The sequence below is a fragment of the Pinus tabuliformis genome, chromosome 1_1 (assembly GCF_031772625.1).
Source record: "Pinus tabuliformis cultivar Carrire ecotype Pingquan chromosome 1_1, CPIR1, whole genome shotgun sequence".
In the NCBI taxonomy this organism is placed as follows: Eukaryota; Viridiplantae; Streptophyta; class Pinopsida; order Pinales; family Pinaceae; genus Pinus; species Pinus tabuliformis.
Window position 1 is genome coordinate 126,896,867 of NC_142297.1, and position 16,173 is coordinate 126,913,039.

At 39.0% G+C, this 16,173-nt stretch overlaps 2 protein-coding genes across 4 annotated transcripts in view; one reads left to right on the plus strand and one right to left on the minus strand.

Annotated features, from left to right (window-relative positions):
- LOC149211970 (putative triglyceride lipase) overlaps positions 1-16,173 on the minus strand; it is a 532,620-nt gene that overhangs the window by 71,600 nt on the left and 444,847 nt on the right. For 2 of the 3 annotated variants that reach the window (XM_089391634.1, XM_089391635.1), the window contains exon 15: positions 2,975-3,100. The exons of the other annotated variant lie outside the window; for it this stretch is intronic. In XM_089391634.1, coding sequence (XP_089247760.1) covers positions 2,975-3,100 — 126 coding nt within the window. The remainder of the gene's footprint in view (positions 1-2,974; positions 3,101-16,173) is intronic. 3 annotated transcript variants of the gene reach the window in all.
- LOC149211971 (uncharacterized) lies at positions 6,303-8,211 on the plus strand. The gene is made up of 2 exons (XM_089390518.1): positions 6,303-7,911; positions 8,035-8,211. Exon 1 carries the CDS (start codon positions 6,369-6,371, stop codon positions 7,671-7,673), a length of 1,305 nt encoding a protein of 434 aa, XP_089246644.1. The 5' UTR covers positions 6,303-6,368; the 3' UTR covers positions 7,674-7,911; positions 8,035-8,211.

Here is a 16,173-nt window from a genome sequence, read left to right on the forward strand (position 1 = left end):
TAATTTGTATGTGCGTTAGGGTTAGTGTATTTTTCATTTTCATTTAACATTCGATTTTTTGTCTTGATTGATATTTTTTTTCATTTGTTTTAATTTGATTTTTGATTTTTATTTTTGTTTTCTTTTGATTTCACATTTTTTTTTTTACTTATGATTTTTTGATTTTGATTTTGATTTCCTTGAAGAATTTCCTGCAAATTCTCTACAAATCTACCTCTGAGATCTATGTAAAAAATTTGACTGTAGATTAACTCGATAATGCAATATACCAAAGCAAAATGCTATAATCTACTTCTACTATCAAATTTGCGGAAGCTTAAAGATCGAGCTGAATCAGACGGAACACATATACAGAGAAGAAGAATCAATACACATGAAACACAAAAGAATACTCTGGGGAAAGCCTCAGCGAAAAACCCTGCTATCTGTATTATCATACAAAGTGGAAATACATCAGAATTACGCAAAGCCTTAGCTCTCACAGCTAGCCAGCTCTCAGTTCAATCCTCCTAGATGCTCACAGGCAAACAAGGCTTCTCACAAACCTTCTCGTCTTCCCTCCAAGCCTCCTATTTCCTTGCGTTGTTTCTCTTGGGTAATCCTACTATTACCAAGTGTAACACTGATCACTCACACCCTATAAAACTGCGCAATCCTCAAGGAACCTTATTCCTTCTACATGGATGAGTTTCCTTTATAGGAAAATTCCTCCAACTAATAGTACAATGTCCTTGTCTTTAATCTCAACTGGTTCTTTGTCTAAACTAACATGCATGAGTTATTTAGGAGAGAATATTCAGTTATCTAGAATACACTAGTTTCATGCATGCATGCATTAACTAACTAAACTCACAATTAGTTCTTCCAACTGTTTGGAACTAATTTAACTGGACTTAACTCGGTTAACTGAGCTAACTAATTACAACTAAATTACAATGCATCCTTATCTCCTTAATTAAGGGATAACTTCCTCAATCAAAGGGATAACTAATGCATGACTTCACAAAGACTTCATATTTGAATTTCTCCAACTAATTAACTCAAGATGAATTAATTAATTATTTTTCAAGCAACTAGTCAGGCTAAAGTCAAATTTTAATTCAAGGGCAAATTAAAATTGGAATATACTGAATGCTATTTTTATCATTTCTTGTTGCTATTCTCAACATTCCTTTCCTTTATTTCCTTTAAAAAATTCAAAAAAATATTTAAAAAAAAACATTTATGTGACTTTAAAATTCCTAAAAGAATTAAATCAAAATGGGATTTGCGCTTTCACATTAAAAATTTTAATGTGGCCTATGGCCCATTGAAATTTCAATTTATTAACCCTTCTTGATTTGTTAATCTCTTCATTTTACCACATTAAATTATTTGCCTAAGGGATAATTAAAATTCAAAATTAAATTTCCTTGGTGTCATTGGTGTTAAATGTAAAATTTTAATTTTTGTGGTATTGATTCCTCTATTGGCAAGTGCGATTAATGTTTTAAAAATTATATTGCTTATTGGAAAAAGATAATTAATTCTAGATCTGGGTTATTGAAGAAAATCATTTTTAATCTAGAATCATGGCTTAGCAGTGAATTTTCATAATTCTTCATGGGATTTAATTGGTAGAATATATTGCAGTTTTGGGCGTTTACATTAATCATCATGATCGTCAATTTCGCCATATTTATAAATTGCTTGGGATAGCTTGCTTATGTTTACTCTATGGTTAATTGAATATAAAGACATTGGTCTATAATTATTGTTATCTTGTGTTTTTGTCTTATTTTAATCTATCCATCTCAGTTGACCAAGATTTGTTCTACATTCGTCAAGTTGTCCATCTTTAAGTCTCCTAGAGCCTGTGTTTCATAGACTATCCTCATTCATTCACCCCAGGGACTACTCCCCTTGACTTGTCTAGGAGAGAGACTAAACGAAGTGAGTACGGATTAGAGTGACAGCCCTTACTCTAAGCATTGTCGCGGTGCCTAGACACTTTGTGCAACAACAGAGTCTTCATATAATCATCAGGTGCCACTCCAGTGGTCAACAGGATGGTTATGGTATTATGCTAGAGTGGTTAGAGTTTTTATCACTGGAAATGATCTCTTTTTGAAGGAAAGTCTTTGCATATGAGAAGAGACTACATGTGAAGCTCCCCAACATCCTTAACCCTTGATGTAACCATGGATATTGGGTAATTGATTTGCTGTAATAAAGGAATTGATGTTTGCACATGTTAAAGGCTCCATTAATCCTATGAGATTGTTATTGAAGATGTGACTTGTTGCTTGGACTGTCTATTCATTTAAAGGTTGTCTTTTTTTAGTTATAATCTCATGTTATGGTTATTCCTTATATATTTGACTTGCACATAATTTATTGCCTTTAACGCATTGGTTGTGATGGTGCATTTGTTCTTCAAGCCCTCACTCACTCTCATATAACCTAAAAATCCTTGGACTAGTCATGGCACATTATTGTAAGGCTTAACTACATTTTTCTCGGTAACATTCTAAGCCCCCTATGCTTGCTATTCTTTGATACCATAACTCTTGGATTGGCACTGGTTTTAGCAAACCACCATTGACTTAAATCTAAATTTTATCATATAACTTCTAGGGACCCCCATGTGCCAGAGAAAAGGGAGCTACTGAGGTGAAAGTAGGCAGTCCCTCCTAATTCCTTGAAAGTTGCATTTATGTTCTAGGGTTTTACCAATTGAAGTGCAGGTTTGGGAGTCAATAGTGACCAGGTGTGTTTAATTTAAATTTTTGTAAGAAATGTACAAGCAAATCAAAAGAAAGAGTAGCAACTACTAATTTAATTTTGATCCATCACTAAAGATTTATAATTAACAGAAAAATAAAAGATAGTCCCTTTAGTAGCAAAACAACTAGTATCAGGAAAAGGAATGAATTAAATTTGCTCAAAGGAAATTCAATATTTTATTCACAATTTACAATATAATAGCACATACACTAGCATCCTGTAAATCTCCTGCTGTAAGATAGACAGGTTGAGCTACATGGCAATAGCCCATAAGCCTTGGCACTGAAGGAATGATATCTCGATGGTTCACAACTCGCCAGCTATCCTTTACTTTCTGCAATTTCCATTAAAAAAACAACAAGATTGTGACAATAGAGACCTTGTTTCTGCCTTGATCTACTGATTATAGAATTCTATTCTAGGCACTGAAAGGAACATATTTCAGATATTTGTTCTAGATGCTCATAATGCAGGTTTTGCTGTTAAGACTACAGAAACTCATATGCCCTTATTTTCATTCCAAATACCTTTAAGAGAGAATTTTTTACCTCAGAAAGGTAAGAAGCTTGTAAATTAATGATAAAAATACAAGACATGTTCCTATGATATATCGTAAATACAAATTTAATTTTTCATTTTAATTGTTCAGTATGACAAATATAAGCAAAGATATGTCAAAATCAAATCATGCTATGGAACACCTCGTTTGTCCTTTACATATGCATGGATGCCATTTCTTGTTTCTAATGTAGAATTTCCTTATTAATTTCTTCGATTATTCCCTTCATTCTGATAATAGTGGTTAATCTATTGTCTCTTTTAAAGTTGTTTTCTAATATAATGATGACCCTGTTTATTTTCTTTACTTACATGTGGGAAGTTGTCTGAGGTCATATATATGTCAATCATCTCTCGTATACGTCTTTTATTTATAGGTCACTACTTTCATTTTCACACACACACACACACATAAGTTATTTTCAATATAATACAATTTATGCACCCGCTTGAGCAAGTTATTCCTTTTTTAGAACATCTCTATTATGAATTAAAGCAGGAAAGGTGGTATTTATATTCGTTTGAACCATGCTCCTTGTTAGCTCTCAGAGCTAACGAGTGTGATTTTCATCACACAGGATGATGCTTTTCATGATGCTGTTTCTATTTTGCTTCATGGTTATATTTGATGCGTATGGATGGTCTAACTTCACACTTCATGAACGATTAACTTGCTATTGATATGCTTGTCCCCCTATATTCTATCTTGGCATTTGTAATGTAATTGCTGGAAATCAACACATTTATGGTATCTTGTCACCATTTCTAGACTGCAGAACAGGTCACTCTGATTATACATCACATGACCAGTTTAAATGTGAACAAGCGGAGCCTTTGTTGGATTTTTCTGGGCAGTCATGCTTAGGATCATTGTTGAGGGTGATACGCATTTCATTTTGACACAATGCCTGAAGCCATCAAATGTGCTAACCATTGGGGGGACTGAAACAGAGGCAAAGCACCAAATTTTGGAGGCACAACAACATTTTCTATAGCAGGCTCTTTTATTCCAGCCTTCGTTTGAAGTTTGAACCATACTACAGGCCTGCTTGGCATAACCTGACCTTTTATTCCATAATGTTAATGGCAAAATGATGTTATTGCTAGACCTGAGATGATTGAAGTTCAGCTGAAGTGAAAATAGTTTGCTAAGTCCCAACTCACGTGTAACAAACATGACTCTTATATGCAGCAGAATATTTAGAATATCTGGAATATTGTAATATCGGATGGTCTAACTTCACACTTCATGAACAATTAACTTGCTATTGATATGCATGTCCCCCCATATTCTATCTTGGCATTTGTAATGTAATTGCTGGAAATCAACACATTTATGGTAGCTTGTCACCATTTCTAGACTGCAGAATAGGTCACTCTGATTATACATCACATGACCAATTTAAATGTGAACAATCGGAGCCCTTGTTGGATTTTTCTGGGCAGTCATGCTCAGGATCATTGTTGAGGGTGATACGCATTTCATTTTGACACAATGCCTGAAGCCATCAAATGTGCTAACCATTGGGGGGACTGAAACAGAGGCAAAGCACCAAATTTTGTAGGCACAACAACATTTTCTATAGCAGGCTCTTTTATTCCAGCCTTCGTTTGAAGTTTGAACCATACTACAGGCCTGCTTGGCATAACCTGACCTTTTATTCCATAATGTTAATAGCAAAATGATGTTATTGCTAGACCTGAGATGATTGAAGTTCAGCTGAAGTGAAAATAGTTTGCTAAACCCCAACTCACGTGTAACAAACATGACTCTTATACGCAGCAGAATATTTAGAATATATGGAATATTGTAATATCCATAATAGGACATGTAGTATACTTTATATATATTATGAAGAATGTTAAAGGCAGTGTTGTTAAAATCGCGATAAAATCAAAAATCGCGATTTTATCACTATCCCGCATAAATCGCGATTTTTTGGGGCAGTGTTGTTAAAATCGCGATAAAATCAAAAATCGCGATTTTATCACTATCCCGCATAAATCGCGATTTTTATCCCAAAAAATCGCGGGCTTTTTTTTATAACGATTTTTTCCGAAAAAATCGCGATTTTTATGGAAAAAATCGCCGAGGCGCGGGGCAGCGAGCTTATAACTTATGAAAATCGATTTTTATTTAGTTATTTCTGACTGTCGCCGCGCGGAGGAGGAGGAGACGCCTTGTGGAGGAGAGCTGAAGGGTTTGGGAGCGAATCCAAGTGGTTTTAGGAGAAATCCAAGACAAGATCACCAATTTGTCCATAAAAACGGTATGTAGATTAAATTTTTTTTGTTTTCCTTGTTATAAACTTTGTTTTTCATTGTTTTTGGTTGAGAAATTTCATATGGGCACCATTTGTTTTCAATGTTCATTGTTTTTAAAGATTTTTTTGTAATTTTTCATTGATTTGGGATGGGTAACTTGGTATGACTATGGGAACCATTTTTTTTTTTTTTTTTTTTCATTTTTTTTAAACATTGTTTATGTTTTTTGATTTTCATTGTTTTTTGGCATTTGCCATTTGGTTGGGTAACTTGGGATTTTGTAAATTTGTAAATTGTAATTTTGTAAATGCTAAATTGTAATTTGTAATCCTAAATTCCTATTTCCTAATCCTTATTTTTCCATAGGTTTGCAAATTCAAAATTCAAAAACAAACATGCCAAGGAAATTGGATCCTTTCTGGGAATATGGTGAACCTAAAGCTCCGAATGATAGACAAAACTTGTTTTGCAAGTTGTGTGGAAAGGAGATAAGCGGGGGGGTGTACAGGTTGAAGTTCCACCTTGCACAAATCCCTGGACGTGATGTGGGGCCCTGTATAAATACAAATCCTGAAATTATCCAAAGAGCCATGAGAGCATTGGGAGAATTAGAGCACACTAGAGAGGCCAAAGAAGAACTCAAAAGGCAACTAAAAAGGTCAGCTGAAGGAAGTGGGCCAAGTGGCACTGGTTCTACTGCAGCGTCAGTCAATCCGGTAGCTGCATCATCATTTTTTGTTCCTCGAACCACACCTGGTTCACAACCAACTATCGGTTCAATGCTAAAAAGAACTGAAAAAGAACAAGCTGATAGGTTGATGGCAAAATTTCTCCTCTGGAGTGATATTCCTTTCAGCATTGTAAGGAATAATCCATTTTTCCAACCTACTGTTGATGCTATTGCCAGTGTTGGCCCGGGGTACAAAATCCCTTCTCTTCATGATTTCAGAGGCCGGATTCTTCAAGAGGAAAAGTGTGACTGCACCCAAAGATTGGAGGATTTTAGGGCATCATGGGCACAAACAGGATGCACTGTTATGTCAGATGGTTGGACTGACCAAAAGGGGAGAACCCTTATAAACTTCTTGGTTAGTTGTCCCAAGGGGACTATGTTTATCAAATCTATTGATGCAACTCATCAAATCAAAGATGCAAGAACTTTATGTGATTTGCTGGATGTGTTTATTTTGGAGGTGGGTGCAGAAAATGTTGTCCAAGTCATAACGGACAATGCTGCAAATTATGTTGCTGCTGGTAGAATGCTTATGGACAGGCATCCTACTTTATTTTGGACACCTTGTGCTGCCCATTGTATTGATTTGATGTTAGAGGACATAGGGAAAATTCCCTTTGTCAAAGATATTGTTGACTCATCAAAAAGCATCACAAAATTTATTTACAATCACACATCTGTGCTTAGCTTGATGAGAAAATGCACCAACAACAAAGAGTTGGTGCGCCCCGCCATTACACGGTTTGCGACGAGTTTCATATCTCTTCAATCCCTCTTGAATTCTATGTGGGATTTGAAGAGAATGTTTCTTTCAGAGGAGTGGCGTGCTTCGTCAATGAGCCGCAAACCAGAAGGAGAGGCCGTGTGCAGACTAGTTTCATACCAGGAAGACTTCTGGGCGGGAGTGCAGGAGGTGTGCGCTGTTACTGAACCTTTGGTAAAGGTTCTTCGGTTGGTTGATGGTGAGAAGCCCGCAATGGGCTATTTGTATGAAGCCATGGACAGGGCCAAAGAAGCCATTCGGTCCTACTATGATGATAAGGGAGATGATGGGTTTCAGAGACAACTCCTTCTATGGGCAGTGATTGATGAGCGATGGAACAACACACTCCATCGTCCCATTCATGCTGCTGGGCTTTTCCTGAACCCTGCATTTTCTTATGCATGTGGGTTTGATTTTGATGCTGAGGTCGTGGAAGGATTATTAACCTGTGTCCAGAAGATGGTGAGATCTCCAGAACAACGTATAGAGATCTCTAGACAAATTGAGACATATAAGATGTCAGGTGGCACATTTGGCTTTGAGATGGCTGTCACTGATAGGACGATTAAAATGCTAGGTATTTTTTAGTTTGTACTTTGTAACTTTGTTTCAAATTTCATTGTCTCTTCAAATTCCATTTTTTTCTTATGTTTATTTAAAATTTTATTTGTAATTTTGTTGTAGACGCATGGTGGAAGATGTATGGTGGCAGAGTACCCCTTTTGCAAAAGCTTGCCGTACGCATCCTCAGCCAAACATGCAGCTCCTCAGGATGTGAGCGCAATTGGAGTGTATTTGAAAAAATACACAACAAGAAGCGCAATAGGTTACAACTTAAACATTTAAAATATTGCAAATTTCCAAATAAATTTTTGAATTCATTTAAGTTTTAAACAATATTTTTTTTATAATATTAATTATTAATTATTATTTCATGAACTTTGTACAGGTTGGAGTCCCATAGACTTAATGACATGGTCTATGTCTACTACAATCTTCGATTGTGGGTGAGGCAACTAGAGAGGACACCTGATACGGAAGCCATCTCATTGGATGGGATTGACACCACTGCTGAATGGAGGGTTGAGACCGAGAGGCCTCTCATGGATCCCACTGATGATTGGTTAGTGCAGGATGAGGGGGAGGAGGAGGGGGAGGAGGAGGAGCAGGAGGAGCAGGAGCAGGAGCAGGAGGAGGAGCAGGTGGAGGAGGAGGAGCAGGAGGAGGAGGTGACACCGCCTACCCGGGCTACCACTACCACCAGTAGAGGACGTGGTCTCCGTCTACCTCAGCCTCCTGTAGCTGCTACTACTAGTTCTTCAGCTTCTAGAGCACGTCAGACTCCACTGCCATTTCCACCACCACAGGCACCAGCTTCTACATCTAGAGGGAAAGAGAAAGTTGTGCCATTTTCTCGCAAGAGGGGCAGAGGAACTCAATAGGATTAGACTTTCGTTTTATTGTATATGACATTATGACATGATGAGATACATTATCATATTTTTTGTTGATATTTTGAGGCTGAGTTGGGACTCAGGACTTACTATTCAGGACATGATTCAATGTTATGTGTGATTTTAGCGCTAGAAATGATATTAAACATCTTATATATTAGTTTTTTTATCATATTTATGTGTCAATGTATTTATTTTATGTTGTAGATGGTTTAGATATTAAAAAAATTGAAAAAAAATGAAAAAAAATGAATATTTTTGTGCCAAACGCTTTTTTCCCGCTTTTTTCCGCTTTTTTCTCGCTTTTGCCGATTTTTTCCGCTTTATTCCCGGCGCCGATTTAATCCCGATCGCGCTTTTAACAACATTGGTTAAAGGTACAGAAGATATGATATATGAGATGATATTGATTACAAATGAGGGCCCACTTATATACCTAGGCAGGTTCCCCTTCATGAATGGTCATGTCCTTAAGACATGCCTCTTCAGTAACTAATTATTATTTAATTAATTATTATTATGAATATTATTATTTATATTACTTTTATATATTATATTCACAAAATTGCCTTCCCCTTCAAAAAGACCTTGTCCTCAAACTTATTGTTGACAAGGCATGTCATTTGTTTCTTTGTCTTGTAATCTATTTGTATCTCTCAAAGTTCTTCGAGTTCTCATCTACGATGATACAAGATGATAGAATCCTTTGGGTGATAAACAAAACTGTCGAGCTGAGAAGGGATCTAAGCATCCTAAATCAATCTTCTATAAAACTTTGCAATTATTCGACAACTGGAATAAATTCTTATCATAAGAATAGATTTTGTAGACATCAATATTCTTCGAAACATAAGTATGTTGTTTCTGTTTTGAGTGGTACAAATACGCAGATTGATTGAGATGTCTGCTCTTGTGATACCGATGTCAATAAGGAGTCCTTGTGATTTTATTTTCCCTTATCATGTCTGTGGCAATTTCCTCATTTACTTCAAGTATTGTTGTTGTTGAGTTGATCACGTGGACTTGTTGCCACACAATCTAGCAGGGCCTTAGGAGGGGAATGTTGATTTGGGGTGGCATCCGATGTGCTCTAGCCATGAAAATTGGTGGAGAGGCTAAAACACATGAGATCTCCAAGACCCAGAAATGGTTTGGGCAAATTCTACGCGGTTAAGGAGATATTAAAATAATTAATATTTTTAATGGAATTCCTAAGTTTAGGAAAAATAAAATATTAATGGGTATTAATATAAAACTGGGTTAGAAGGTTTGAAATGACATGGATCAAGCCAAATCTAATTTTAGCCATTGAATAGAGATGTAATCTCAGCCGTTGAAGGACCAACAAGAAAAGTATAAGAGGAGGCTTGAGGGTCAGTTGGAGAACACACCAGAGTGATCAATCATTCGATTTTCTAGAGCGGGGTTTGCTAAGAGAAATCGAATCAGTGATCAGTTGTAGCGAGGGGCAGTGAGTACGAGGCAGAGAGGCAGAGATAGTGCTGAGAGACCAACGCAAAAGCGGAGAGAGGCAAACGTTGAGCCAGAGGGAGCAACGCAGAGGCTGGAAGGTCCTGCGTCATCCACGCAGAGGCTGCACGAGTGACACAAAGGATCGTAGAGGCTACGCAGAGCCTCAGAGGGCTGACACAATGAGTTTCGGGCTAACGCAGAGGCTAGGAGGGTTGACACTGAGCTTCAAATTGTGCTAGAGAGGGTTTCATCGGGCAAACTTTCCAAATATCTTCTTCCGAATATAGAGGTCTTACTGTCGGAATATTTTCTCTGTCGGGTGAGCCAGTTTGGCACCCAGTTGTACTCAGAAAGACTGCATAATAAAATAACCTTAAGAATTGTTGCACCGATTTTCCCAAGTTGGGTTTCTCCGGGGACAAGTTGTCCAAAAATAATGGTGTCACTTGTGTGTTTGTCTATTTCTTTCAGTTGTTGATCTGTAGATGGTTGAGACTGTATTGAGTTTATTTCAGTATTTATATGGTTAAATAACTTGTTTGTAATTAACAAGTAGGCGACAGATAAAATTTCTAACAGGTTATACTTATAAATTTCAACATGGTATCAAAGTGTTGCAAACCACAAGAGATCTAAAGGTCTTGGAGATCTCATGTGCCTTAGCCTCTCCACCAATTTTCATGGCTAGAGCACATCCGATGCTACCCCAAATCAACACTACCTCTTAGCGAGGAATGTGCTCTAGTAATGCTCCACCACTGAACATCACATTGATCCTTCCGCACCGAAACCTGTGTTGATGTTGGGCCTGCTGCCCTACATCCACTACACTGTTGCTTCCTATACTGCTGCCAATGGCTCTGCCACTGCCACTGCTACATCTGTACTACAGTTCCCTTTCAACATTTTGCCCATGCTGCCCATAGCACTGCCACTGCTACATCTGTACTACAGTTCCCTCTCAACATTTTGCCCATGCTGCCCATAGCACTGCCACTTCTAACTGTTGCATTGCAACTTCTAATACTTATCCATTATTGAAATGGATTATTTGCCATCCCCATCTTCTCCCTGAAATGAACAAACTTTGTTCTTCCTAGAGCTTTGGTGAGGATGTCTACCACCTGTTCTCCTGTAGGACTGTAGATCAATTGTACTTCTCCTTGTTGGACACAGTCTCTGACAAAGTGACACCTAATATCAATGTGCTTTTACTAATCATGAAATACTGGATTCTCAGAGAGCTTGATGCAACTCTGATTATCACACATGATCTTGATCGCTTCCTGTTGATTTTGGGTAGCATCGGATGTGCTCTAGCCACAAAAATTGGTGGAGAGGCTAAGGCACATGAGATCTCCAATACCCAGAAAGGATTTGGGCAGATTCTAAACAGTTTGGGAGATATTAAAATAATTAATATGTTTAATGGAGTCCCTAACTCTAAACTTAGGGAAAATAAAATATTAATGTATATTAATATAAAACTGTGTTAGAATGGTCCAAAAGTCATGGATGAAGCCAAATCTAATCTTAGTCGTTGATTAGGGACTTAATCTTGGCTGTTGATTTATCAACGAGAAAAGTATAAGAGGAGGCTTGAGGGTCACTTGGAGAACATACTGAGGGAGACCAATCAGTTCAATTTCTGGAGGAGAGTTAGCTGAGAAATTGAACCAGTGGTCTAAAGAGCAGTGAGGAGGTAGCGAGTATAGAATAGAGAGACGGGAGATCAGTGCAGAGGCAGAAAGGCAGACGCAGGACCAGAGGGAGCCACACAAAGGCAGCAGACACTGCGCAGAGCCAGCAGGGCATGCGTCATCCACGCAGAGGCTGCAGGAGTGACGCAGAAGGCCAGAGAGGTTGTGCAGAGTCTCAACAGGCTGACGCAGAGGGTTTCAGGTCACGCAGAGGTCAATAGGGCTGACACTGGGCTCAAAATAAGTGCTGGAAAATTTGTCTATCTGTGGGTAAGCCAATTTGGCACCCTGTTGTACTAGAAAATCGCTGAATAATAAAATCCTCCATTGCTACACCGGTTTTCCCACATTGGGTTTTTCCGAGGACATTAGTCCAAAATAACTGTCGATGTGTTGAATCTTGTGCATATGTTTGTTTCTGTATTACGGTGTGATATCTGTAGCAGTATTTATTTCAATGTTTATTGAAGTAATTTCATGATTAACTTATGGTGAAATAAGTAGGAAAAGTAAATCAGTTGCTGCAATGATAGAATTTTCACATGGTATAAGAAGGAGGTTGAAGATGGATCTACAAGATCAAATATGTTGCGGACGACAGTGTTGAGAAATATAAGGTCAGGTTTGAGGCTAAGGGGCATGCTCAAAAGGGATTGACTATGAGGAAACCTTCGCCACGGTAGCCAGGTATACATCTATTAGGACTGTGATATCTCTTGCAGCCCAGATGGGATGGCAGATCCATCAGATGGATGTCAAGACAACATTTCCGAACTGGGTAATAGAAGAAGAGATATACATTAAACAACTAGAGGGCTTTGAAACTCATGAGAAGAAGTCTCATATATGCAGACTAAAGAAAGCCTTATATGGGCTGAAGCAGGCACCGAGAGCGTGGTATGGTCGAATAGATGGCTACTTGCAGAAGATGGGGTTGGTCAAGAGTGACATGGATCCGAATCTCTACTATCTGGTCGTAGAGACCGAGCCACTTACTTAGTATTATATGTGGATGATCTCTTCCTGACAGGATCATCCAGACTCATTGAAGACTGCAAGAAGAATCTATCCACAGAGTTCGATATGAACGATCTGGGACGAATGCACTATTTCCTAGGGTTGGAAGTTTGGCAGCAGAAAGGAGAAATCTTCCTTGGGCAAGGGAGGTATGCTACAGAAATCCTGAAAAGGTTTGGGATGGGAGACTGTAGACCTATGGCTACGCCAATGATCACCAACTGGAAGAAGATTGATGCATCAAAAGACAAGGATGTCAATCCTACCATATACCGGCAACTCATAGGGTCCCTGATGTATTTGGTCAATACCAGGCCAGATATTTGCTACGCTGTCAACACCCTCAATCAGTTCATGGTGGAACCAAAGAGGGCACACTGGGCAACAACCAAACATGTTCTCAGGTATTTACAAGGAACAATTAATTATGGGCTCTTATACACCAAGCAGAAGGATATCAGGTTGAGTGGATTTATTGATGCAGATTGGGTAGGAACTTCAGTGGATCGGAAAAGTACCTCTGGGTAATGTTTCAACATTAGATCAGGAATGACCTCCTAGTGCAGTGGAAAACAGAAGTTTGTGGCTCTGAGCTCATCTGAGGCAGAATATATGGTAGCAAGCACAACTTTGTGTGAGGCCATATGGCTTAGAAAACTGCTGGTGAACCTATTCAAAAGAAATATGGAGGCGACCAGGATCATGTGTGATAATCAGAGTTGCATCAAACTCTCTAAGAATCCAGTGTTTCATGGTAGGTCGAAGCATATTGATATCCGATGTCACTTTGTCAGAGACTGTGTCCAATGAGGAGCTATACAATTAAGCTACACTCCTCTAAGAGAATAGGTGGCATACATCCTCACCAAGGTCCTTAGAAAGTCAAAATTTGAATACTTCAGGGAAAAGATGGGGATGGTAAAGAACCCCTTTCAGAAGTAGAAATGAGTGTGTAAGCAGCACGAATGAAGAGGGAGTTGCCGTGCGGATGCAGTGTTGGGAGAAAGGACCAATAGCAGCACGGATGTAAAGGAGTTGTCGTACAGATGCAGCAGTGGCAGTAGCAGAGTCATGGGCAGCAATATAGGATGCAGCAATGCAAAGGATGTTGGGCAGGGAGGCTTAGCATCAACACAAGGACCGATGTCAGATGATCAATGTGATACTCAGTGAGGAGTATTACTAGAGCACAGTCCTCGCTAAGAGGGAATGTTGATTTGGGGTAGCATCGGATGTGCTCCAGCCACGAAAATTGGTGGAGAGGCTAAGACACATGAGATCTCCAATACCCAGAAAGGGTTTGGGCAGATTCTAAACAGTTTGGGAGATATTAAAATAATTAATATTTTCAATGGAATCCCTAAGTCTAAACTTAGGGAAAATAAAATATTAATGTGTATTAATATAAAACTGTGTTAGAATGGTCCAAAAGTCATGGATCAAGCCAAATCTAATCTTAGGGGTTGATTAGGGACTTAATCTCGGCCATTGATTTGTCAACGAGAAAAGTATAAGATGAGGCTTGAGGGTCACTTGGAGAACATACTGAGGGAGACCAGTCAGTTCAATTTCTAGAGCGGGGTTAGTTCAGAAATTGAACCAGTGGTCTGGAGAGTAGTCACGAGGTAGCAAGTACAGAACAGGGAGATAAGAGATTAGTGTAGATGCAAAAAAGGTAGACGCAGGGCCAGAGGGAGCCACGCAGAGGCAGCAGAGACTGGGCAGAGCCAGCAGGGCCTGCATCATCCACGCAAAGGGAAGAGGTTGCAAGAGTGACGCAAAAGGCCAGAGAGGCTGCGCACAGTCTCAATAGGCTGACGCAGAGGGTTTCAGGTCACGCAGAGGTTAATAGGGCTGACAATGGGCTGAAAAGAAGTTCTAGAAAATTTGTCTATCTGTGGGTAAGCCAGCAGTTTGGCACCCTGTTGTACTAGAAAATTGTTGAACAATAAAATCCTCTCTTGCTGCACCGGTTTTCCCACATTGGGTTTTTCCAGGGACATTAGTCCAAAATAAATGTGTCAATGTGTTGATTCTTCTGCATATGTTTGTTTCTATATTACGATGTGATATCTGCAACAGTATTTATTTTAATGTTTATTGAAGTAATTTCGTGAATAACTTATGGTGAAATAAGTAGGAAAAGTAAATTAGTTGCTGCAGTGATAGAATTTTCACATGGTATCAAAGGGAGGGTCAAGATGGATCTACAAGATCAAATATGTTGCAGACAACAGTGCTGAGAAATACAAGGCTAGGTTTGAGGCTAAGGGGTATGTTCAAAAGGAAGGGATTGACTATGAGGAAACCTTCGCCCCGGTAGCCAGGTATATATCTATTAGGACTGTGATATCTCTTGCAGCCCAGATGGGATGGGAGATCCATCAGATGGATGTCAAGACGACATTTCTGAATTGGGTAATAAAAGAAGAGGTATACATTGAATAACTAGAGGGCTTTGAAACTCATGAGAAGAAGTCTCATGTATGCAGACTGGAGAAAGCCTTGTATGGGCTGAAGCAAGCACCGAGAGTGTGGTATGGTCGAATAGATGGCTACTTGCAGAAGATGGGATTGTCAAGAGTGACATGGATCCAAATCTCTACTATCTGATCGTAGAGAACGAGCCGCTTATCTTAGTATTATACGTGGATGATCTCTTTCTGACAGGATCATCCAAACTCATTGAGGACTGCAAGAAGAATCTAGCTACGGAGTTCGATATGAAGGATCTAGGACGAATGCACTACTTCTTAGGGTTGGAAGTTTGGCAACAGAAAGGAGAAATCTTCCTTGGGCAAGGGAGGTGTGCTACAGAAATCCTGAAAAGGTTTGGGATGGGAGACTGTAGACCTACGGCTATGCCAATGATCACCAACTGGAAGAAGATTGATGCATCAAAAGACAAGGATGTCAATCCCACCCTGTACCGGCAACTCATAAGGTCCCTAATGTATTTAGTCAATACTAGGCCAGATATTTGCTACATTGTCAACACCCTCAATCAATTCATGGTGGAACCAAAGAGGGCACACTGGGCAACAACCAAACATGTTCTCAGGTATTTACAGGGAACAATTGATTATGGGCTCTTATACACCAAGGGGAAGGATATCAGGTTGAGTGGATTTACTGATGCAGATTGGGTAGCAAGTTCAGTGGATCGGAAAAGTACCTCTGGGTACTGTTTCAACATTGGATCAAGAATGACCTCCTAGTGCAGTGGGAAATAGAAGTTTGTGGCTCTAAGCTCATTTGAGGCAAAATATATGGTAGCAAGCATAGATTTGTGTGAGGCCATATGGCTTAGAAAACTACTAGTGAGCCTATTCAAAAGAATTATGGAGGTGACCAAGATCATGTGTGATAATCAGAGTTGCATCAAACTCTCTAAGAATCCAGTGTTTCATGCTAGGTCGAAGCATATTGATATCCAGTGTCATT